The 26273-nt window shown below is 46.2% G+C and overlaps 1 protein-coding gene across 1 annotated transcript in view; it reads right to left on the minus strand.

Moving 5' to 3' along the window:
- Window positions 1-26273, minus strand: part of LOC141147531 (uncharacterized) — a 128709-nt gene that overhangs the window by 41304 nt on the left and 61132 nt on the right. The window contains exon 2 of the mRNA XM_073634765.1: window positions 9252-9381. Coding sequence (XP_073490866.1) covers window positions 9252-9381 — 130 coding nt within the window. The remainder of the gene's footprint in view (window positions 1-9251; window positions 9382-26273) is intronic.

Raw genomic sequence — 26273 nt, forward strand, 5'->3', positions numbered from 1 at the left:
TTGTGCTCCTCTCTTTCTGTCTTAATACCACTAATGTTGGGATTGGCACGTAACTTCCTTAAAAAAGGCTCCAATGTGAGAATAAAAATAATAGGCGTTAAGGGGCATATCTGGCGCGTTTTGAATCCGGAAGAAAATAATTATGTTAAAGAGAACATCCTTTAAGCGGCTTGATATTCCTGATCACGTTATATGACGTCCGGTCAGGAATATCAAACCACTTTGCCGCCGTCGTTTGGTAATAGGGCAGGCGGCAAGTGGTTAACCACCTTCCCATGTTGTTTGTATTTGGTCCATGTTTTAGACACAGCCGACTGAACAACCAACATCTTGTGCAACACTGCGTAATGATTTACCCTCTTTACCTACATTATAACAAGCAGATTTAATCTGATGCAGGTGTTAGTGTTTGTAATAAAAAATTACAGGATGATTCCATAATTTTTTCCTCAGAATTGAGTGATTCCATAATTTATTCCCTGTGCTTGTTCTATAAATCTAACTGTTACTGGCCACCACAATTATTTTTCTTGATTTCTTTTAGTGTTTCTTAAAGCCAAAAAGTTTCCATTTGAAATGCCTTTAGTTTTTGGCCATGTCTGTGATCTGCTTTTTTTCTACAACAATAAACAACTTAAGGAACATCCTCAGGGACTGGTGATTCCATAATTTTTGCCAGGGGTTGTAGATCATCACTGATCAATCTTTACCAAGAGACTTGATGTGCCCTTAGTTGTAAAGCAGGAATTGAATTCCTTGCCAAGAAGAGATTTGAATTGTAATTTTTCCATGCCCCCTTCCCCATTTAGACTGACCAGAGTGTCATCCAACAAGGATGTTCCCTTTAACATAATTATTTTCTCAAAAAAATTGCAGTTTTGTCAAACTCAAATACTGAGGGATTTATTATTGGACCTTATATTGAAAACGATTACCGTGAATGTGATGATCTGATTATATTTTGGGCAATTCCAGCTCAACATTACCACATGTTGCCAGTAATGTCACCTTTGTTTAACCATTTGATGCCCATGTTATAGCCGAAAGACAGCTACAGCGCGGGCCTAAATTGCCTCTACCGTTGAAAGCAAAAGATATATAAAAAAAAAAATTGATTTTTTGCTTTAAAAAAAGTTTTCATTTGGTCATAGACCAGAAGTAACATCATGACAATGCTTCGGTCCTCCTAGATCCCAGAGGGATCAGAGAGCAGCAGAAGGGATGGTGGCACCCTTAAGGCTGAAGAGAAGGCAGGTACAGGCAGGCCGGGTCATACACAAACGGGCACGTCAGGAACAGAGGCTGAAGCAGAAGCGGAATCAGATTACAGGCCGGGTCGTCAGCAGACTGGCAGCGAAGTGGCAGAAGGAGCAGGCAGATGCAGAGTAGAGGACAAGCCGGGGTCGGATGCAGGCAGGAAACAGGAACGTCAGGAAGCAAGCTGGGTCACAACAGGAATGGAAGTCAGGTAGGTAATTGCAGGATACACAGGGAACGCTGTAGAGCAGACAGCACTGAGTCTGGAAACTGACTGAGTTTAAGTAGCCTGTTTTGGTGTCAAAAGCTGTCATAGGGTGTGTGTGCACCAATGGCATTCTGACAGGGGCAGAGGTAACAGGTCATCTTCTTCGGCAGCCATCTTGGGTGCTGGCATGCCCTTCCTGACAGGTAGAGGTAACAGGTCATCTTCTTTGGCAGCCATCTTGGGTGCTGGCACGCCCTTCCTGACACTGTCCCCAAAGGGCAGCCTCCGGATGCCCAACTTGGCCCACTCGTCAGGATGGGAGTTCTTAAAGTCTTGAACCAAATTTCGAGCATGGATATTACCTTCAGGTTCCCAGGAGTTGTCCTCTGGCCCATACCCTTTCCATTTTATCAGGAACTGCATCTGATTTCTTCTCTTCCTGCAGTCTAAGATTGTTTCCACCTCAAACTCTTCCTCCCCATCAATAATTACAGGTTCAGGCGGGCCGGAACTTCGTCCTGGGAAGGGGTCAGGAATGGCAGGTTTCAACAAGGTTATGTGGAACACAGGGTGGATTCTAAATGACTCAGGCAACTCTAATTCATACGCAACCTCATTGATCCGTCTCTTCACCAGAAATGGTCCTATAAATTTAGGGCCCAGTTTCTTCGAGGGACAGGCCAGTTTCAAATTAGTAGTTGCTAGCCACACTTGGTCACCAGGGTTCAAGATCAATTCTCCCCTTCTTTTCCTGTCAAAAACTTCCTTATTGTATGCCTGTGTCTTGGCCATTGTTTCCTGTAGCAGTTTGTTATTGGCATTGAAGAAATTTATAGTTTCGGAAACAGCTGGTACAGGGGAATCTGGAATTGTATTAGACAAAAAAGAAGGGTGGAAACCGTAGTTTGCAAAAAATGGAGATTGCTTTGTAGCAGAGTGTACTGAATTGTTATAAGAAAACTCAGCCAGGGAAAGCAGAGAAGCCCATCGTCTTGAGAAAATGAGGAGAAACATCTCAGGTACTGTTCGAGGGTTTGATTAGTCCTCTCTGTCTGCCCATTCGTTTGTGGGTGATATGCAGAAGAAAATGAAAGTTCAATCCTGAGTGAATCACATAAGGCTCTCCAGAATCCGGATGTAAACTGCACCCCACGGTCGGACACAATATTGGCCGGAATTCCGTGAAGCCTTACGATCTCCTTGACAAAGGTTTGAGCTGTTTCTCGAGCAGATGGTGTGCCCTTCCTGGGCAAGAAGTGTGCCATCTTAGATAGTCTATGGACAACTACAAAAATGGTGTTGTGGCCCTCAGATGGGGGAAGTTCTACAATAAAATCTATTGAGATCATCTTCCAAGGTCTACTGGGACAGGTAAGGGTTTTAGCAGACCCCAGGCTCTGGATCTGCTGGTTTTATTGTGGATGCAAGTGGTGCAAGATTCCACATATTTCCTACAATCTTTTTCCACCCCAGGCCACCAAAATGTCTGTTGTACTAATTCAGTTGTCTTGCCAATGCCAAAATGACTTGCCAGCACATGATCATGGCATCACACCAGGATGGACATTCTGAGGTCTTCCGGCACAAAGACCTTGTCTTCATGCCAAAGTAGCCCATCCTTTGCCAGTAGAGAGACCCTGACTGGTGAAGGGTTCCTTACTAGAGTTTGCTTAATTTGTTTTATTAACTCTCATTGAAGTAACAGGAAGTTCCCAGGGGATAGAATGGTATCTGGAGATGAGATTTGTTCAGGTTTGCTGAACATGCGTGATAACGCATCGGGTTTTGCATCCTTGGATCCGGGCCTGAACGTTAAGTGAAAAGTGAATCTAGAAAAGAATAGTGCCCACCTGGCATGTCGGGGTTTCAATCTTTTTGCTGTTCTTAAATACTCGAGGTTCTTATGATCGGTATAGATAAAGATTGGGTGTGCGGCCCCCTCTAGAAGGTACCTCCATTCCACCAGGGCGGCTTTGATGGCCAAAAGTTCACGGTCCCCGACGTCGTAGTTCCTTTCGGCATTTGACAGCTTGCGGGAAAAAAAAGCAACTGGATGCAGTAGAGGCTCCGACCGCTGTTTCTGAAGCATCTGCTTCCAAGACATAGGGCAAGGCTGGGTCAGGGTGTTTCAGGACAGATGCAGATGTGAAAAGTCTTTTTAGGGTGTCAAAAGCTTTCTGAGCTTCCAGAGACCAAGAGAATCTTGTACCTTGTTTGGTTAAACTTGTAATGGGGGATATGATTGCAGAAAAATTTCTGATGAATTTTCGATAAAGATTTGCAAACCCCACAAAACGTTGGACACCCTTCTTATCACTGGGAGCAGGCCAATCCAGGATGGCTGTAGCCTTCTGGGGATCTATCCGGATGCCTTCGGTGGAAATGATTAAACCCAAAAATTGGATGCTTTGGCATTCAAATACACATTTCTCTGGTTTTGCATTAAGTCCGTGTTGTCGAAGGCGACTCAATACATTCTTGACGTGACTACGGTGGTGATCTAGAGAGGGAGAGAAGATTAGTATATCATCAAGATAAACAACAACAAATAGATCCAGGAAATCTCGGAAGACGTCGTTGATGAAGTGCTGAAAGGTAGCTGGGGCATTGCAAAGTCCAAAGGGCATCACAAGGTATTCAAAATGCCCAAACCGTGTGTGGAACGCCGTCTTCCATTCATCCCCCTCTCGTATGCGAACCAGATTATAAGCACCCCGAAGATCCAATTTTGTGAAAATGGTGGCCGTACCAAGTCGCTGGAATAATTCAGGCACAAGTGGAAGAGGGTAACGTTTTTTTACAGTGACCTTATTAAGTTCACGGTAGTCCACACAGGGCTGTAATGAGTGGTCCTTTTTTTCTACAAAGAAGATCCCCGCACCGGCAGGAGATGTGGAGGGGCGAATAAACCCCTTTTTAAGGTTGTCATCAATGTAGTCTTTCAAAGCAACAAGTTCAGATTCAGATAGAGGAAAGATCCTGCCAAAAGGAACTTCAACCCCGGGAAGGAGCTGTCATAAGCCCTATGAGGAGGAAGCGTTTCTGCCCCTTTTTTGCTGAAAACAGCCAGAAAGTCGTGATATGCTACTGGAACGACTTGGCAGGCTTCGGACTCCAAATCGATGCACAGCAGGGGAGATTGATCCTGATGATTCTCTTGTCAACAATGCTGAAGGCAATAGGGGGAAAGAAACTTGATTTCTTCTGTAACCCAGTTAATGTGAGGGTTATGAGCTTTTAACCAAGGCATACCCAGAATGATTGGGAACAGAGGGGAAGCGATTGCATCTAGGCGTAGAAGCTCTTGATGGTTCTCAGCAATGGTGGTAGATAACTGGAGGGTTTTGTGAGTAACCAATCCAGATTTAATGGTGGATCCATCAGCCAGATGTACAGAAAGTCTCTGAGCCTTGGGTAGTAGAGGAATGTGATGTTTGGCAGCAAAAGCTAAATCTATGAAACAGCTGCAAGCTCCAGAGTCAATTATAGCGGGGGTCTGGATAGTTCCTCCTGGGAGCTGTAACAAAATGGGAAGAGCAAGATGAGCAGAGTGATTGGGTAGAGATGGAGGAGAAGCGGATGTAACTGAGAGGCACTTGCGGATCTTGACCGGGCAAGACCTCACATAATGTCCTGATCCTCCACAGTACAGGCAAAGATTTAGCTGGCGTCTGCACTGGCGTTCTTCTGTAGCCAGAGAAGGACGGAGGAGACCAAGCTTCATGGGTTCAGATGCGTCTGAAGCGGATGCGCCAGGAGCAGGTGAAGTGGGACTGAAAGAACCAGACACTCATGGAAGCATCCATACTGGACGGGACTGGTCGGTGGCTCATTCCGACCTACATTCCGTTAAGCGATGGTCAATCTGGATTGACGAATTTATAAGTGTCTCCAAGGTGGAGGGGACACCTGTTCGTGCTAGCTTATCCTTGAGATTATCAGAAAGGCCCATGCGGAACTGGTAACACAGGGCAGCATTGTTCCAGCTGGTGTTGGAACTTCAGCGCCTGAATTCTGAAACATAGTCCTCCATGGCCCTGTGACCCTGCTGAAGCGTGTGAAGGGTGGCTTCCGCAGTAGCGGCTTGCTGGGGGTCTTCATATAACTGAGCCATGGCTCCAAAAAAGGAGGCCAAGTCCGTCAGAGATGTGGCCTTTTGTTCAAGGAGTCGGTGAGCCCAGGCCTGTGGTTCCCCCTAAAGCAAGGAAATGACAAACCCGACCTTGGTGGCTTCCAGGGAGAAGGTTTGTGGTTGTAGTGAAAAATAGAGTTTGCATGCATTGCGGAAGGCTCTGAACTCGTTGCGTTCTCCGTGGAACTTTTCAGGAGTTGGGACTCTGGGTTCAGGTGGTAGCATAACGACTGCGGGAGCTGCTGGCATCCCAGAAGTGGAAGATGCTTGAGCAGGAGCAGAGGCAGACAAGATCTGTATTTGGCCTTCCAGCTGGGTATAACCCTGTTGTAAGTCCTTTACAGCTTGTGTTAATCTGGCTAGGTGTTGGCAGAGTTCCTCCATGGGAGAGGGTCCTTGCACAGGCTCAGATATGGCTGTCTGCTACTGTCACGTACCTGGTGATGGAGCCTGATATGCAGAGGACGGCCTCTCTTACAACTCTGACTTGGAGCCCCTGATAGAGCTGACAGGAAGCACCGAGATGCAGAGTCGCACGAGTGCCTGGTGGGATCGCTGAACCTGGAGCTGGATCGGAGCACTCGGCCGGGCTGTAGAGGTGTCTGTAGGAATCCCAGAGCAGTGGTAGGCAGGTAACTGGAGTGAGTAGACAACCGGTCCCCACAGGCAGAAGTGCAGGTGCAGCAGAAGGGATGGTGGCACCCTCAAGGCTGAAGAGAAGGCAGGTACAGGCAGGCCGGGTCATACACAAACGGGCACGTCAGGAACAGAGGCTGAAGCGGAAGCGGAATCAGATTACAGGCCGGGTCGTCAGCAGACTGGCAGCGAAGTGGCAGAAGGAGCAGGCAGATGCAGAGTAGAGGACAAGCCGGGGTCGGATGCAGGCAGGAAACAGGAACGTCAGGAAGCAAGCTGGGTCACAACAGGAATGGAAGTCAGGTAGGTACAGTAGGTGACCGCGATATTGTGTCAATCTCGCCGCATTTCTCGGTGAGATTTGACACCTGCGAGCCCCGTCGCAGGAGCCAGCACCGAGATGACTCACTCATCGGGAAAGGAAAACTTTGGTTTCCTTCCGCGATGAGTGACAGGCAGTGCTGACAGCTGTCTGGTATGAATCCTGAGGCGGGAACACCGTGCCAAATTTTAAATGAAAAAGCCGGCGTGGGTTCCCCCCCCAGGGGCATACCAGGCCCTTAGGTCTGGCATGGATTGTAAGGGTTTTTTTTATATTGACACTTTTCCCTAGGTGAATGGGTAGGGGTACCATGTGCCCCATACTCTTTCACACAGGGTGGGGGGCCGGGATCTGGGGGCCCCCTTATTAAAGGGGGCTCCCGAATTCCGATAAGCCCCCCGCCTGCAGACCCCGACAACCAACGGCCAGGGTTGTCGGGAAGAGGCCCTTGTCCTCATCAACATGGGGACAAGGTGCTTTGGGGTGGGGGGGCCCCGCAGGGCGCCCCCCTCCCCCAAGGCACCCACCCCCCCATGTTGAGGGCATGCGGCCTGGTACGGCTCAGGGGGGGGGCGCTCGCTTGTCCCCACCCCCTTTCCTGGCCAGCCGGGCTGCATGCTCGGATAAGGGTCTGGTATGGATTTGGGGGGACCCCCACGCCGATTTTTTGCCATAGGGGGTTCCCCTTACAATCCATGCCAGACCTAAGGGCCTGGTATGCCCCTGGGGGAGGAACCCACGCCGTTTTTTTCATTTAAAATTTGGCGCGGTGTTCCCGCCTCAGGATTCATACCAGACAGCTGTCAGCACTGCCTGTCACTCATCGCGGAAGGAAAACAAAGTTTTCCTTTGCCGATGAGTGAGCCAGCGCGACATGCACAGTACCCTGTCGCTGAGAACCAGCGCGATGGTATCGCGCTGGAAACACAATCTCGCGGTCAGGTACTGTAATTGCAGGATACACAGGGAACGCTGTAGAGCAGACAGCACTGAGTCTGGAAACTGACTGAGTTTAAATAGCCTGTTTGGGTGTCAAAAGCTGTCACAGGGTGTGTGTGCACCAATGGCATTCTGACAGGGGCAGAGGTAACAGGTCATCTTCCTCGGCAGCCATCTTGGGTGCTGGCATGCCCTTCCTGACAGGCAGAGGTAACAGATCATCTTCTTTGGCAGCCATCTTGGGTGCTGGCATGCCCTTCCTGGCAGGCAGAGGTAACAGGTCGTCTTCTTCGGCAGCCATCTTGGGTGCTGGCATGCCCTTCCTGACACAACCACTTGAATTGTTTTTATGACAAACAGCATCCCCGGCTGAAAAAAAAAAAACAGTGTTATGGCTGATGGCTTCAGTCATAACCCTGGTAAACCACTCAAAGCCGCAATGCATATTTACAGTATGTATTGCGGTCGGCAAGTGGCTAGAGAAAGCCAACTGTAAGACTGTTCAAATGTTTTGGTTTGGTGCATTAGGAATATATTGTACAGTATTTTTCTCATTTATACTGAGCATTCAATTGAGCCTTAAAAAGATCTAATGAATGAATCCTGGAGGCAACATCATTGTTCCACTTTTTATTTTACAAATATCTATCCTTTAAGTTGTTCCCCAGTGCAGTGGAGGACATCTGACATCAGGCTGACAGGTCCCTACACTGCATTGCAGGATGCACTTGGGCAGGTTGCTGTTTTGATTTTTTTAAAGCTGGAAATTTATATACAAAAGCCACTCATGATCAGGGCACTTCCAGATCATCCTGTAGCAGGACAAGGACAAGGACCTGCACCTTTCTGAAAATGTGCTGCAGCTGTGCTGCATTGATGTGAATGGACACCATAGAGAATTCCATTGTTATGCAGTAAAAAAGGGGGAAAAAAACTGCGCTAAGGTGTAGTGTAGTTCTATTTATTAAACATTAAACAGGAGCCCCTGGATGACGTAACCTATTACGAAACGCGTAGGGCGGAGCGACGTGCTTGCGTCACCTCACATCATCGTGGTTGTCCCAGCTGGATGGGTTTGTCTGTGTGCTCACCGGCCGGAGCACCAGATGCAATAGGCGTTTTTTCTACTGCTTTCATGTGAGTGCAATACGTGTCTGTTTTAATGTTCAATAAATAGAAGGGTTTTACACTATTGGAGTCTCCTTTATCCTTCATGCCACATCTGTGATTTTGAGCTGGGGAGACGTGATGGGATCTGTATCCCAGTAATCCTAATTGGTTCTTTTTGATGTCCAATTACCATCTATGATTTTTGGATCCAAGTCCATTTGGCAAAGCTCTGGAGGGCTATCTTCACACAGGCTGTCCCTGATCCTCTGTAGTGGGGGGTCATGGGGCTCTGGTAAGCGGCCAATCATTTTCACTGGTGGTGTATTGAACTCAGCACTTGCCACGTTACAGAAGATCACACATGTTTTCATTTGTTGATGGACTTTTGTTGAAGCTATTTATTTGTTCACAGGTGTTTGGTTTATTCTATGTTTGGATACACTATATATATTTTCATATTGCATTTATTTTATGATATCTATCAATATTTTTGTGACATTTGATTATGCCACATACATTCATTGTTATGCAGTGCTGCATAAATCCCGGAGAGAGCTCGTCTTCATGTGTGAAGTTAGTGTCCTAGATCTGAATGATATATGTACTGTACATGTCACTTTGCACATTGAAGGTAGTTGAAGTGTTACCTGTAGACAAACAGGGGCACAATAAAATCAGCAGAACGGTCCTCTCTCTCTGCATTCATTAGCTTTTTTAAAGAGGCATCATACCCTTTATCCTGCCAGACAACTTCAGTATCAAGTGGTAAAAAGTTCCCTGGAAAAAGAACAGAACAGAATTTCAGAAAAGTGCTGATAAAAATGTAGTTATATTAGCTTCAGCTTGACAAGTGTAGCATATTATGTGATTCTGTAGCTTAACAGGTGCTGGTAATTAATTATCCAACCCACTACAAAAAGATGAAGTCTAGTGGGCTGAGTCAACTCCTAGATATCTTCATCTCTGGAGGACCCTAGCCTTGAGATGTCCCTACCCTAATTACAGGCTCTGTTCCTGTTCACCCTGGACATTAACCACTTAAGAACCAGCCTCGTTTTGGATTTTAGGTGTTTACATGTTTAAAACAGTTTTTTTTGCTAGAAAATTACTTAGAACCCCCAAACATTATATCATGTTTTTTTTTTTCTAACACCCTAGAGAATAAAATGGCAGTCAATGCAATACTTTTTTTTTGCACCGTATTTGTGCAGCGGTCTTATAAGCGCACTTTTTTTTGGAAAAAAATCACTTTTTTGAATAAAAAAATAAGACAACAGTAAAGTTAGCCCAATTTTTTTTTTTTATATTGTGAAATATAATGTTACGCCAAGTAAATTGATACCCAACATGTCATGCTTCAAAATTGCGCCCGCTCGTGGAATGGCGCCCTCAAAAATCTCCATAGGCGACGTTTAAAAAATTCTACAGGTTGCATGTTTTGCGTTACAGAGGAGGTCTAGGGCTAGAATTATTGCTCTCGCTCTACTGGTTGCGGCGATACCTCACATGTGTGGTTTGACCACCGTTTTCATATGCAGGCGCTACTCACGTATGAGTTCGTCGGGACGGGGGTTTTTTTTTTTTTTTAAATAATTTATTTTTATTATTTATTTTACATGATTTTACTTATTTTTACACTGTTTTAAAAAAAATTGGGTCACTTTTATTCCTATTACAAGAAATGTAAACATCCCTTGTAATAGAAAAAAGCATGACAGGACCTCTTAAATATGAGATCTGGGGTCAAAAAGACCTCAGATCTCATATTTACACTAAAATGCAAAAATAAAAGAAAGTCATTTAAAAAAATGACATTGAAAAAATGTGCCTTTAAGACGTATGGGCGGAAGTGATGTTTTGACGTTGCTTCCGCCCAGCAGTGTCATGGAGACGAGTGGGCACCATCTTAGCCTCACTCATCTCCAGGCACAGAGGGGAGACAGACGTGATCACCTCCCCCGCTACCGACGGCTCCGGTAAGCGGCGGAGGGCTCCATATCGCGGTGGAAGGGGGGGGCCCTCTCCTACCACCGATAAAAGTGATCTCGCGGTGAATCCGCCGCAGAGACCACTTTTATCTGAAAGCCGACCGCCGCACGAAAATGGGGATACTGGGGTTATGGCAGCTAGCTGCTGCCATAACAATGATATCCGCCGCCAAAGTTTGGATGTACATCGGTGTGCGGCGGTCGGCAAGTGGTTAAGGCTGGGTTCACACTAGAACACACAGCGGCTCACAGCAGGAGTCCGGTGTGTCTCCATTCATCATTTCCGGTCTGATTTCAGCCTGAATTTTGGGCTGAATTTGGACCTGAAACGGACCAAAAGATGCACAGGGCTTCTGTGCAATTCGCACCGGAGCCACCGCGGAGATGTTTGAACCGGCTCCATAGAGAGAAGTCACAATCGCCTGCTATACGATTTGGATGTGGGGGAAAACCACATTCAATTTGCATAGGTGTGAACCCAGCCTTAGGTTTTCCTGACCACTCTTTGGTGTTCCATTCTCAATGTTATGTAGCACCTCTAACTAGGTAGGTGTAAGAGGTTAGGATTTTGTGAACATAGGCAAATTTAGGCAGGCCTGGCTGGAAGCCTGTTTGTTTTAGTTTATGTGGGATGGGAGTTTCTCAGAATAGCAGCTGGTGACTCACAAACAGCATCATTAGGACTAGGAATGATCCCGATGTTTGACTCGAACATCGGGTTTTCATTTGTTCGCAGAACAAACGAGAATATGGGGCTTTTGCAGCAAATTGGAGCACCGCAGATCGCCCCACAATGAACTGCAAGATTGCAGTGCATCGACGGCTGCTGATTGACCAAAGCATGCACCTGACCTTTGGCCAATAACAGTGCGATCTACTGTGAGAGCCATGATTGCCCAAAGGCAGGGTGTCTTTGGCCAATCAATGTTCAGGGGGCCAAGTCCATGCCCACACTATATAAGACTGTTTACACATTGGCCATATGTAGTGTGACATGGAGATTTATATATATTACAATGTAGTCAGTGTAGACTATATATACAGTGCACACAGTCTAGTATATATATATATATATATATATATATATATATGCAGAGCAGGCAGTTTAATATATATATAAATATATATATATATATATACAGTGCAGTCAGTTTACAGTATATATTACAGTGCAGGCAGTGTGGTGTACAGTATATAAGTGCAGGCAGTGAACAGTTTATAATACAGTGCAGGCAGTGTATAGTATATAATACAGCAGTCTGTGTACATTATATACATTATATAATACAGTGCCGGCAGTGTACAGTATATAATACAGGGTGTACAGTATATAATACACTTTAGGTGGTGTACAGTATATAATACAGTGCAGTCGGTGTTGTACAATATATAATACAGTGTGTAAAGTATATAATAGTGTGTATAAGAGCGCTCTGAGTAGCAAAGCAAGCAGATATCAGTCTATGTAGAAATAGAAGAGGGTCTTCATGCACTTTCGGCAGCACTTGAAGAGAGAAGCAAACTAAAAAATGAAAAGTAAAATGAAAAGAAAAGAAAAAAGAGAAAAAGAAAAGAAAAAGAGAGGCGCCTTTTTTTCTTTTCATTTTACACTATATAATCAAGTGCAGGTGGTGTACAGTATATAATACAGTGTAGTGTGGTGTAGATGATCTGCATCATCTACGGAAGGCCACCAAGGAGAGGCAGATGCTCACAGGCCACTAAAAGAGGGCAAGCAGCCTCTGTGTCTACAGTGAAAATTTGTGGTCACAGACATGGTGCATCCTCTGCAGGCGGGGCACGCTTGTTCTTTTTTTCCAGTGCTGGCCGTGTTATTGAGCCACAACATGCTGAAGAAGAATTTGAAGAATTGGTGGAGTGGATAACTAAGCCGTCTTCATCCTCCTCATCCTCTGTCACCCAGGCTCATACTAGTTGACTATTTGATCGGTTCCACGGCTCCTTGTCCACAGTTACTCCTTCCATAGCCCAACCATCATGCATGGAGGGGTCACCAGAATTATTCAACCATAGTGTCGGCTACATTCTACTGGAGGATGCGTAGCAATTTGAAGGCTTCCATGTTGGTTCCCAGGTTGAGGAAGGGAGTAACATGAGCCTAGAGAGAGGGGGTGCCACAGAAGGACAAGAAACTAGCAGTCATGTTCCCCCAGCTGCAAGCATACTACCAAGTTTGCTGCAGTGATCAGGAGGGAGGGGATGAGGTCACTGACTGTAGTTGGGTGCCTCAGAGAAGAGAGGAGGAAAATGAGTAGGAGGAGGCACAACTCCAATGAGGCAGGATGTCCCCCAGGGGTCAGCTTAAGGGCAGCGACCCTATTGCATCACACCACAGAGATCCACAGGTGCAGGGCGCTGCTGACTCCCCGCTGACTTCCAAAAGTTCAATGGTGTGGGCTCTTTTCAATATGTATGCAGTAGATCGCACTGTTGCTGTTTGCATTCTATGTCCTGAAGCCGATCAATCGTGGCCAGAACAGCAGCCGCTTGAGCACCACATGCTTGACAAGACATATGACGACCTGTCATGCAGTCCATTGGCAACAGCACCTGAAAGACCCACATCATAAAAAGAGGCGGACTTCTCCTTGCTACTCATCTGGGATCTCAACCCCTACTATACCTCCAGTCCTCTCAAAAACCTGCACTGAGAGGATTGAAGGTATAGCAATATGTGCCACAAGTATTGCAGCCAATCTCCTGAACCATACCAGGCCACTTGCTCTCAACACGGGGAGGGTGACATAACTGTGTGACACAGCCCCTTCCGACATCATGTAATGTCAGAGGGGGCGGGGTCAGAGGGGGCGTGAATGGCAGCGGAGGAGAGCAATTTATCTAGACTGGGTGATTATCGTGACGACAGGATGGCCTATGAAGATCCATTCAGTCTCCAACAGGGAGGAAGGGGGAGGTAAGAAGAGACTGTCTGACCCACATTTCTACATGTGAGAGACTGTTGGTGTGCACGGCCCACTTTTGAAGTGTCCACATAGACTGCTGTGGAGGTTGCAGAGTTGTGTGTTCCTTCCATCCCTGATTTGCAGGATCAGACCAGCCTGCCACCCTGTGTGCCCAATGGATGGACCTTTCCTATTGCCAGGGTGAGGCCTCCCATCGGGAATTCCAAAGAAGAACGGTTTATCCTGTTCTTTTTTTTTTTTTTCAAATAATTTTTTTATTGATAAAATCAAACAAAGTAACATGTTACATTCCACATTGTACTGGTTGCATCAACATAAAAGGTACATTAACATTGGCTGAAAGCATTAAAAAAAAAAAAAAAAAAAAAAGAACCATCATTATCCAATGTAAGGAACCCAACATTAGCTTTATTGTATCGAGATATATCTCTCGTATTATAGTCAAGTGTGCATTATGTGAGATTTTAGATATCATTTAGATTAGAAAGTATTTATTTCGTTGGATGCAACTAAGCGTAATATCTCGGGGAGAGTTATTGGGTTCTGGTACTTAGCTAGGAGTACCTGTTTGTAAGTATTCTAAATTGTGTGGTGCCTCTCTAGGCCGGATAGGCGTTTGTAACCTTTTGGGGATCTAAGTAGTGCGTCATGAGAGGTTCCTGTGTGGGGTATGCGAAGTGTGTTCGTCATTATTTGTTTGATGATATCAAAAATGTCAATCCAGGGAGTGGGGGAACGAACTGGGGGGGGCTTAGGCGGAGGGATATGTCATGTATGTGATGGGGGGAGGGGGGGGGTCCATGGGAGAGAGTGAATGATACGGTGTACAGGGATCCTGTCTCTGGGAGTAAGGTTGACCGTCTCTTGCTTCCTTCCTCATGGGGCTATTCACTTGATATCCACATATTTCTATGTAGTGATGAGGAGAGGATGGTTCTAGTAATTGATAGAGAGTCCAGATTTCTAAGTTTGGTGTATATTATATTCCTGTCTGCTTGTTTGGGGAATGTAAGAGTGAGTATTCTGGCATGGTTTGGAAATGTTTCCAGCATACCCATTTTATGCCAAATTTGCTGGGGGAGTCTCTTGCTATGTGGATTAATTCTTCCAGTTCTGCAATTCTTTTGATTCTACAGAACCATTCCTTCAGGGACAGAATGGTTTGGGACTTCCAATGTATCGGTATGCACTGTTTGGCTGCATTTATCATGTGCATTGCCAGGGATTTGTGATAGGTACGATGAGATATATTGGAGTGGTGTATGAGAAATTGAGCTGGTGACTATTCCAAGTCATATGTGGTGACAAGTGAGGTTATGCGATGTACTTCTTTCCAAAATGATTGGATCTGTGGGCATTCCCACCATATGTGTAGTAAGGTGTTGGGTGTGTGTTGCATCTCCAGCTGAGATCTGGGATTGCTGGGTTAAATTTGTGCAGTAATTCTGGCGTGCAGTACCATCGGGATTGAATTTTGTAACCGTTTTCCTGAGTGGAAACATTAATGGAGCTTTTGTGGATGTTGAGGTAGATGTTACCCCAATCCACTGGTGTAAGAGGAAGTGAAAGTTCTTTTTCCCAAACTTTGCATATAGCTAGGCTGTTGGGGTGACAGTCCAAGAAAAGAAGGGAATGTGTAGCAGAGATCAAGTGTGTTTGGGGAGACGATTGGGAACAGAGGTGTTCAAAAGGCGTAAGCTGCCTAGAGCATGAGGATTTCTTATCTGGTGTTCCCAGGTACTTTGCAATTAGAAGGTATGTCCATGGTGGGATCAGTCGGTCTGTCAAGTCGTGTAGAGAGGAGAGGTGCTGTATAGAGTTTACCTTGGTCAAAGAAGTGATGAGCGAAAACCTTCTCTTCCGACCAATGTTGTGCTAAAAAGTCCGAAGACATGCCTGGGGGGAAGTCAGGGTTCAACCTTATTGGAAATAATGGACCTGGTATAGTCGATATGGAAGATTGTTTGCATTTTATGCTGAAGCATTGTGTGGTTGGTCTGATGAGAGGATGAAGTTTGAGCTCCGGAGGGATATGTAATTTGGAAAATGAATCTTCCAGACCCACCCAGTCTTTTGAAGATATGTGTAGGTTCCAATCAAGTATTCTGGTCAGATGGACTGCTTTATAATAGTTCTGGAGGCCTGGGAGACCTGTGCCTCCTAGATGTTTGGGCAAGGATAAGTGTGTGTATTTTATTCTGGGCTTGTGTCCTCCCCATATGAAGTTGGAGCTAAGGCTTCTATAGGATTTGAAGAAGGCCTGTGGATTGGTACCATTTGTAGGACATATAACATTCTTGGGAGCGTGTTCATCTTCAATATTGCCGCCCTCCCGAACCATGAGAACACTGGTCTGTTCAAGTTTTTTAGATTAGTGGTCAGTTTGGTCAGTATTGGTAGGTAGTTCTTCACATATAAGTCTGTCAGTTGGGTGGGTAGTTGTATTCCAAGATAGGTAATTGCATCTACCTGCCATTGGAAGGGGAAATGCTCTTTAAATTGCAGGAGGTTGGATTGTGGTAGAGATATATTGAGAGCACTAGACTTAGAGAAATTTATCTTAGGGTTAGAAATGAGGTTAAAGCGTCTGAATTTGTCTAGTAATACCGGTAACGTGGCGTGAGGGTTTGTGAGAAACAATAATATATCGTCTGCGTAAGCAGCTAATTTGTGTTCTTTCTGTTTGGTCCTGATCCCTTGGATGTCACGGTTCTGCCTGATGGAGCATAGCAGAGGCTCTAGGGTAAGGACAAAGAGGATAGGGGCAAGGGACATCCCTGCCTCGTTCCATCACGGATAGAGAAGGCACTCGACAGGGTGTTGTTTACTCTAATCCGAGCCATGGGTTTAGCATACAAGGACAGTATAAGACTGACCATATACTTTTTTATACCTATTGCTTGTAAGACTGCTGCCATATAATCCCATGCCACCCTGTTGAATGCCTTCTCCGCATCCAGTCAAAGGAAGAAGCCTTTTTTGCTTCGATGTAGTGATATGATGGTGCAGATTCATGGCTTTCAAAGTAGTGTCCCTGGCTTCTCTTCCAGGGACAAAACCAACTTGATCATGGGGGATAATGGATGGAAGAAGTGGTAGTAGTCTGTTAGCTAAAATTTTGGAGAAAATTTTGATATATACATTGAGGAGTGAAATTGGCCTATAGTTTGCAGCTTGTGTTGGGTCTCTGTCTGCCTTTGGTATTACAGTAATGTGAGCTTCCAGCATTCCCGGGGTGAGTGGGTTGGAGTTGGATATGGAATTAAATGCTTTTAGGTATGGGGGTACATAGAGTGTCTGCAAATGTTTTGTAGTACGTTGCACATAGGCCGTCCGGGCCAGGACTTTTTTCCGTGTTTCAGTTTTTTAACTGTTTCTTTCCATTCTAATGGAGTGATCGGGGTTTCTAGTGTATCAGCTGAATCAGCTGAGATGCCTTTGGGGCAGAATTTGGCTAAGAATTCTGTAATTTTATTGTGCCTTACCTCAGGAGAGGGTATCGATGTGTTTGTCTTGTCAATATGGTATTGGGACGAGTAAAATTTCTCGAATTTGTGAGCTATGTCGTCATTTTTCGTATAGACGTCGCCTGTAGGGGAGTGCAACTTGTGTACCATTGTTTTGGCTTTTCTAGCATTTAGTGCATGGGCAAATAGGTGTCCGCTTTTGTTCCTGAATTTGTAAAAAAGTTTTTGTGACAACATAAAGTTTTTTCTGATAGTTTGACCTAGTTCTTCTTGTATGAGTTTACGTGTATCAATCAGTTCCTGGTACGTTTGTTGTGCTAGCGTCTTTTTGTGGAGTGCTTGTCCTGAGTGTTTTGAACAGGTCTGACAGTCGCTGTCGTCTATCTTTCTTAAGTTTGGCCGTCATGGAAATGAGTCTGCCTCATATGACACACTTATGTGCTTCCTGTCCGGGGTGTCATTATCTGTGAAATAATTGTCCAGACATTTGGTGAGTGTGTTTACCTGGGTTTTGTCAGTCAAGATCTTAGGGTCTAATCTTCAGATTCTGGTAATTGAGAGTTTGTCAGGAAGGGAAAGTGTAATCATAGTGATGATCCAATATGGTCATCGGTTCTATCGTAGCCTTTGTGAGGCAGGGGAGATCCTGTTGTGTCAGGAAGAGATAGTCCAATCTTGAGTATTTGTTATGTGGGGTTGAGAAGAAGGTGAAGTCTTTTTCTTATGGTCTAAGGATGCGCCATGTGTCATGTAATAGGAGAGTCTGTAGACTGAGTTTAATTTGGCGTAGAGCTCTGTATGTTACGCAGGAAGATCCTGTCGACGTATCAAGAAGAGGATCGAGGAGGACGTTAAAATCGCTTCCCAAGATTAACATACCATGTTTAAAGTTGGCGAGAGATTGCAAAGTAGAACGAAAGAATGAAACCTGGGATTTGTTTGGACTATAGATATTGGCTAAAGTAATGGGTCTATTTTGAAAGTTCCCTTCCCATTCAGGAAATGTATCTGCCATGATCATCAGCAAGGGTGTCTGTTATCTGAATTGTGACATTTTTGGATATAAGGATTGAAACCCCCTTTGTTTTGGAATTTGGTGAGGCTGCGTGGTAGTACGTTGGAAAGTCCCTGTTTGATAGTTTAGGGATAGAAGAAGAACAGAAGTGTGTCTCTTGCAGATATACAATGTCTGCTTTCATGCTTCGCATACTGTTTAACACTTTGGTGCGCTTCTCAGGGATATTCAATCCCTTCACGTTCAATGAGATTATTTTAAGTGAGGCATTCCTTGTTGAGGAGTTAGGGGCAACCATAGTGCCTGAAGATTTTTTGGACCTGATGTGGGGTCACCCATAAGAGGGAAGCGAGAGACGGCCACACGTTTAATAAAAAAGAAAAAAGGGGGGTAGGGAGTGTATAGAGGTATGTGTCTCTGGGGGGGGTGTAGGGGTAGGATGTGTAACTACTGGATGCGGGTACGGACTCCTGGTCCTACCCCTGTGGTGCAATTCCAGAAGGGGTCAGTTGGAGCTCTTAGAGTCCACTGTGTGTGAGGGTAGTTGGCTACGGTTCCTAAAAGGATTCAATCTTGAGTTCCGGCAAGGTCTGGTGAGCTTATAGAAAGGTTGGTTAGTCAAAGAAAAGGTGTGTAGGGGGAGCGTCCACCTATCCAGGGCATCAGGCATGAATGTTTGTCGCTAAATTTCCCATTGGGTGTTTGGGAACAGGGTGTTGTTTTGTTCAGGTGGTTAGTTTGGTTGGCTCCGAACTAAACCAATGTGTGTGGAGAAATTCCCATTATACATATCATTAAGACTAATAACAGTATATTAACATATATATACTGCTGAACTTAGTCAGCTTGGGCAGATTAACATATCTACTGATCCATATAGTTCAGCTCAATATAGCTAGTGAGCCGTTGTTCTTTTTGATTGCGGGGATCTGCTTAAGGCATGGTATCCTCGGAGGATGTAATCCCCTTTTAGAAGTAACCAGGCATAACGATATAAACCATGAAACAGTCTAACTGAAGAAAGGCTAACAAATTATGAAATGGAAGGGAAAGCGTCAACAGTGACAAATATTCCTGCAACCATTTACTGCAAATATTAGGCGGACCATTCCAAGGGAGGCACTGTGCGTTGTATTCGGGGGCATACCCCTTGGTTTGATCCGGGTGTTTATTAATCGGTTAGGATCAAATAGTGAGAGCAGTAAAGATGTAGGGTTATGGTTTATGATCGCTCTCAGCGGCCTGGTGTATGAATGTGATCTTTATTTACTTTTATTATATTATTATTTTTATTTTACCTTTATCTTTTAAATAATACATTTTTTTGTTTTGTTCGGGGATGGGGTTTCAGCGGTGCCCTGTGCCTCCCTCAGAGGTCTAGACTGTGGGCCCTGTGTTAAAATATGCGCTATGATAACCAAGAGTTTATTGCAAAGAACAGGGGCTGTCCCTATTAGCCAGATTGGCTACCCACACCACCCCCACTCGAGTATACCTACATACAAGCACTGGTCATCGTGGCAGTTCTTAGTGCTATCAGCTCAACCAGATCAAGTTCTTAGAGATTGTAATAGTAGCTGGAGGGGAAGTAGGGGTTAGTTGAATAGAGTAGCTCAGTCTCTACTGTTAGGGGAGAGTGCCTCCCACGCATAGTTTAGAGACAAAATATTATGTGGTCCAGGCATTCTATGGCAGGTTTGGAATTTGTAATAACTCTGCATCGTGCATAGATGTAAGGTGGGTCCTTGGTTGTTGTTTGTATGGTGGATAGCTCCAGCCAGTGCCTGAGATCTGGGCTTCAATGTGGGTCGAGGGACCTGCGTCGGTCTGGAGAAGTAGTGCCCAGTGCGCTGGGGTTTCCAGTCAATAGAAATGTTACCCTTCCAGATATGGTTAAGAGTTTGGTGTCGATGGGTATTTGTCCGGTATTGTCTCAAGGCTGATTTGAGGGGAGCCGTAAGGTTAGAGAATGAGGGTTTACCTCTAGGTGTCAGGTAGGCTTGGTTGTCAGGTGTTCCAGGATGGTTGGGGGTGGTGTAGATTGCAGTCTGCTAAGGCATGGTTCTCAGTTGGAGTTGTGTTAGAACGTTAGTTAACATGTGTTCAGCAAATAGCCTGCAAGAGGGTAAGCATCTGTCAAGGAGAAGATGGGTTACCTCCTTATGAGCGACGTGCCTTGCGATGATCAGGTGAGGCTGTGGGGCTGCCATTCCTTAGGGGTCCTGCAGCCTGATGAGGAGAGGACGGTGGATGGGCGCGGCGTCGGCGACTGATACTGAAGTTGCCTGCTTCAATGATGTCATCCATGGAAGTAGCTCTGCGCAACGGTGGGAGGCGAAAGTCACTGTACCAGTCTGGAGGCTCGATTAGCGGGATGTTGAGGGTAGTACAAAAATGTTCCAGGTCCTCAGGTACTCTGAGGTTTACTGTGTGCCCATTTGCAGACGCTAACAAAAGGGAAATTTCCAACGGTAAACAATTGCTTTTGCTCTCAGTACGTCCAGTAGAGATCTCAGCTCTCTCCTCCTCTGTAGTGTTATGTTGGACAGGTCTTGAAAAATCTTCACCTCTGCCCCTTGATATGTAAAGCGTACTCGGCCCCTGGCTTTCCTTATGATCTCCTCTTTCAAAATGAAATCTAAGAGGCAACAGATTACTTTCCTGGGGGGATCTGTGTCTCTGCCTCGGGCATGGGCTCTGTGCATACGTTCCATAAATATCTGCGTGTCAGGGGGCCTTTCCAACAGATCATTGAACAGGGTAGTAATCGCTCGGGGGAGTTGGTTGGATTCTATGGATTCGGGGAGACCTCTTACCCGTAGGTTGCGGCGTCTCCCGCAGTTGTCCAGGTCCTCCATGTGTCGATTTATCTCTCTGAGGTGAACCGCGTGTGACTCCGTGATCTGCTGCATCTGGCAAAGTGAGGCATCATGGCGGGCTCACATCTCCTCAGTCTCCTCCACCCTCAGAGATATAGCCTGTATATCTGAGCGCAGCTCCAAAATGGCATCCGCAATCGTTGCCGAGAGCGAGTTTTTAATGTTCGCTGCTACCGATCGGAGGTCAGCCATGCTCAGTTCGGGTGTTAGGTGTATGTCTGATGGGAGAGGACTTCGGCTGCGGGTCCGGGGAGTGCTTCTACTTGAGGAGCGTGGTTCTCGGTATAAGGCCTGCATCTCCAGCGTGGCGTCTCTGGGCCGCGTCTGGAATATCTCCGGAATTTGACAGCTTAGCTGCATGTCTTGGCTCCTAGGAGACCTCGACCTTGTTGCCGAAGTGCTCTCCATAATTATTCCGGCTGATCGTGTCTATCCCTTGGGGAACAGGAGCTCAGAGATTAAGCGTCCATCATGGAACAGGGCCAGGCCACGCCCTGTTTATCCTGTTCTTATGTGTTTTTGTCCCCCATTTGTTTCTGTCAGCAGGTCATAACCCCCTCCTGACATAACAAACAGGAAAAAATGTGTGTTGAGCTAAATTCTGATATTTCTGTTGGCAGGATGCTAACCCCCTCCCGACAGACGCTGTGTACAGTGTATAGATAGGTTTGAGAGTAGGATGATGTTACATTTTCTGTCTTCTCTTAGGATCTTCTGGGATGGAATGTCTGTCCATTAAGGATAAGCCGAACACCCCCCGGTTCGGTTCGCATATAGAACATGCGAACGGACTGAAAGTTTACGCGAACATTCGAACACCGTTAAAGACTATGGGACTCGAATGTGAGAAATCAAAAGTGCGAATTTCAAAGGCTAATATGCAAGTTATTGTCCTAAAAAGGGTTTGGGGCCCGGGTCCTGCCCCAGGGGACATGTATCAATGCAAAGTAAAGTTTTAAAACGGCCGTTTTTTCGGGAGCAGTGATTTTAATGATGCTCAAAGTGAAAAAATAAAAGTGAAATATTCCTTTAAATATTGTACCTGGGGGGTGTCTATAGTATGCCTGAAAAGTGGTGCGTGTTTACCATGTTTAGAACAGTCCCTGCACAAAATGACATTTCTAAAGGAATAAAAGTAATTTAAAACTGCTTGCGACTGTAATGTAATGTCGGGTCCCGGCAATATGGATGAAAATTATTGAGAAAAGCGGCATGGGTAACCCCCCCCAGCCCATTACCAGGCCCTTTGGGGCATGTATGGATATTAGGGGTAACCCCGCACCCAAATTAAAAAAAGAAAAGGTGTGGGGCCCCCAGGCCCTATATACTCTGAACAGCAGTTTACAGGCGGTCCCCGGGTTACAAACAAGATAGGGACTGTAGGTTTGTTCTTAAGTTGAATCTGTTTGTAATTTGGAACAGGTACATTTTTTTAAGTGTAGCACCAGCCAAAAAATCTATTTTTAAGCTTTTTGGATAACATACGGAAGGGTTATCATCACCCCTGTAATATTTGTTTTGCTGTCTGTGCCCCTGTTCAGAAGATTTCCCCTCACTTTCTGTCCCAATGACAATTGGATTTTGAAAAGTTGGGGTTTTTAGGGAAACAAGGATTGCTGACAAAGCATCATTGGAGACACCTTTTTCCCATATGAACTCTTACAGGAAAAAAATTCCCTTTTCTCTCAATTCCTGTTGTCTCCCTCCGTTTGTAAGTAGGAGTCTGGAGACTGTAACCCCTCATAGATTCTGTTGAGTGCAGGAACGAGCCCTGCTCTGAAATATTAGTTCAAAAATTGCAATTATGCACCCCTGTTAAACAGGGGCATAAAAATTGGGCCTTAGGCAGTGGTGGTGGTGACACAACACTGTAAAGCCTCACAGATACTCTTGCTGAGTGCAGGTACGGGCCCTGCTGCGAAATATTACATCAAAAATTGTAATTACGCACCCCTGTTAAACAGGGCAGAAAAATTAGTCTTTAGGCGGCGGTGGTGGCGGTGGTGCCACAACACTGCAACCCCTCACAGATACTCTAGTTGAGAGCAGGAATGATTCCTGCTGCAAAATATTACAGCAAAAATTGTAATTACATGCCCCTGTTAAAAAGGGGCAGAAAAATTGGGCTTTAGGCACTGGTGCTGGTGCCACAACACTGTAACCCCTCACAGATACTCTAGTTGAGTGCAGGAACGAGCCCTGCTGCAAAATATTACAGCAAAAATTGTAATTATACCCCCCTGTTAAAAGGGGGCAGAAAAATTGGGCTTTAGGCACTGGTGCAGGAGCCCAGAACCAAAAATGTTCTTAGAAGCTATCAACATGAACATTGAGGAGGAATAGTATAGTCACTCAGCATAACAGGATAGTCACTCAGCATCAGCATAGGAAGTCTTCAAGGAATCTCACATTCATAACAAAATTAATTGGTTACATCAGCATCAGGTGCTTGGTAGCTGGTGATCCAAGACTGATTAATTTTTATTAAGGTGAGCCGATGAACCAAGTCTGTGGACAGGCACACTCTGTGATCAGTTACAAAGCCTCCAGCAGCACTGAATGTGTGTTCAGATAGAATGCTGGATGCAGGACAGGCCATTAGCTCAATTGCATACTATGCAAGCTCTGGCCAGTGATCCATCCTCAAGACCCAGTAACCCAGTGGATTTTCGGTTGGAAAGGTCTCCAAGTCTGATCTTGCCCCAAGGTATTCCTGCACCATGTAAATCAGACAATGGCGATGGTTGCTGGAACCAATCAGACCTTGGGGCTGCGGACTAAAAAATTGTCTGAACGCATCAGTCAGACAGCCACCTTCTCCACCGCTCCTTCTGTGACTGACTGAAGCCTCAGCAACATGTGCAGGAGGACCAGGAAATTGTAACCTCCCAGTCTCTGGAAACGCATTGCACAAACCTTTCTGCAAGGCCTCCCGAAGATGTTTCATCCTCTGCTCCCTCTGCGAAGGATGGATAAGTTCTGCAACCTTACCTTTGTAATGTGGATCAAGAAGGATTGCCAGCCAGTAATGATCCCTCTCCTTGATACCAGGAATCCGAGGGTCCTTTCGCAGGCTTTGCAGGATCAAGGAGGCCATGCAGCGTAAGTTTGCTGAGGCATTTGGTCCGGAGTTCTCTGGGTCACTAAAGGATGACATGATCCACAGCCACCTCCTGCCAGCCATGTACAAGTCCATGGGTTTCTGGGGACTGGAAATGATCCCTTGAAAACTGCTGCTGATGCTGAGTGCTAGGCTCCACCTCCATGCTGGCACAATCCTCATCCTTCTCCTCCTCCTCTTCCTGTGTGATAGGCAGGCCTGCAGGAATACTGTCTGGATAAAGGGGGCCTTGAGAGGTAAGGAAGTCCTCCTCTTTCTCCCTCTGTTCTGCCTCAAGTGCCCTGTCCATTATTCCATGCAGTGTGTGCTCCAACAGGAAGACAAGAGGGACAGTATCACTGATGCATGCACTGTCACTGCTCACCATCCTCGTGGCCTCCTCAAATGGTGACAGGACAGTGCATGCATCCTTGATCATTAGCCACTGGCGTGGCGAAAAAAAGCCAAGCTCCCCTGACCCTGTCCTGGTGCCATTCTCGCACAGGTACTCATTGATGGCCCTCTGCTGCATGTGCTGCCGCTGCAGCATTGCCAACGTTGAGTTCCACCTGGTGGGCAAGTCACAGATGAGGCGGTTCTTGGGCAGGTTGCATTCCTTTTGAAGGTCAGCCAGCCGAACACTGGCATTATATGACCAGCGGAAATGCCCACAGACTTTCCTGGCCTGCCTCAGGAGATCCTGTAAGCCTGGGTACCTGCACAAGAACTGCTGCACCACCAAATTAAGGATGTGAGCCAAACAGGGAACATGGGTCAAGTGTCCCTGTCGGATGGCGGAGAGGAGGTTGGTGCCATTGTCGCAAACCACCATTCCTGGCTGAAGCTGGCGTGGCTTCAACCACCTGTAAGCTTGCCCCTGCAGAGCTGCCAGAATCTCTGCCCCAGTGTGGCTCCTGTCCCCTAAGCAGGCCAACTCAAGCACTGCATGGCATCTTTTTGCCTAAGTGCTTGCATAGCCCTTAGAACGCTTACGGAGCACTGCTGGTTCCGAGGACAAATCTGCACAGGAAGAGGCCATAGAGGAAGAAGAAGAGGAGGGGGTGGAGGAGAGAGGTGTGGCAGGATCACCACTACCAGCATTTTGGAGGCGTGGTGGTGGAACAAGCTCCAACATTACTGCACCCTGTCCTGCATCCTTTCCAGCTGTCAGCAGAGTTACCCAGTGCGCCGTGAAAGAAAGGAAACATACCTGTCCATGCCTGCTGGATCATGAGTCAGCGGCAATATGCACCTTACCGCTGACTGCCCTGTCCAACGTGGCCAAGACATTGCCTTCCACATGCCGGTAGAGCTGGAATGGCCTTCCGAGAAAAAAATGGCGTTTGAGATCCTGCGACTGAGGTACCGCACATTCCACAAATTCTAGAAAGGGGGCAGAGTCTACCAGCTGAAAAGGCAGCAGTTGGAGTGCTAGCAATTTAGACAAACTAGCATTTAGCCGCTGAGCATGTGGATGGCTGGGACCGAATTTCTTTTGACAGTTTAGCAACTGGGGTAGGGAAATTTGCTTGCTACAATCGGATTTAGGTGTACCACTAGCAGATTGCCCGCAAGTGCTTGGGACACCTAATTCTACACCTTCATTCCTCTCAGTGCAGGTCTCTGAAAGGACTGAAGGTATAGTGGGGTTGGAGATCCCAGCTGATGAGGAGCAATGAGAGGTCCGCCTTGTTCTTTGGTGTGGGTCTTTTAAGTACTGTTGCCAACGGACTGCATGGGAGCTCAACATATGTCTGGTCAAGCATGTGCTGCCCAAGCGGCTGCTGTTTTGGCCTTGCCTTATACGCTTCAGACATATGTTGCAAACAGCAACGATGCGATCTGCTGCACACGTCTCAAAAAAGGCCCACACCAAAGAACTTCTGAAAAAATGCGCGGAGTCAGCAACGCCCTGCACATGCGGAGCTCTGCGGTGTGATGCAGTCGGTTGGCTGTCCTTAATCTGGCCCCTGGGGGGCATCCTGCCTCGTTGGAGATGTGCCTCCTCCTCTGTTCTATCAGGCACCCACGTAGAGTCAGTGACCTCGTCATCTGCAACCTTACCCTTGTAATGTGGATCAAGAAGGGTTGCCAGCCAGTAATGATCCTTCTCCTTGATACCACAAATCTGAGGGTCCTTTTGCAGGCTTTGCAGGATCAGGGAGGCCATGCAGTGTAGGTTTGCTGAAGCATTCGGTCCGGAGTCCTCTGGGCCACTAAGGACAACATGATCCACAGCCACCTCCTGCCAGCCACGTACAAGTCCATGGGTTTC

This window comes from Aquarana catesbeiana, linkage group LG06 (genome assembly GCF_042186555.1).
Source record: "Aquarana catesbeiana isolate 2022-GZ linkage group LG06, ASM4218655v1, whole genome shotgun sequence".
In the NCBI taxonomy this organism is placed as follows: Eukaryota; Metazoa; Chordata; class Amphibia; order Anura; family Ranidae; genus Aquarana; species Aquarana catesbeiana.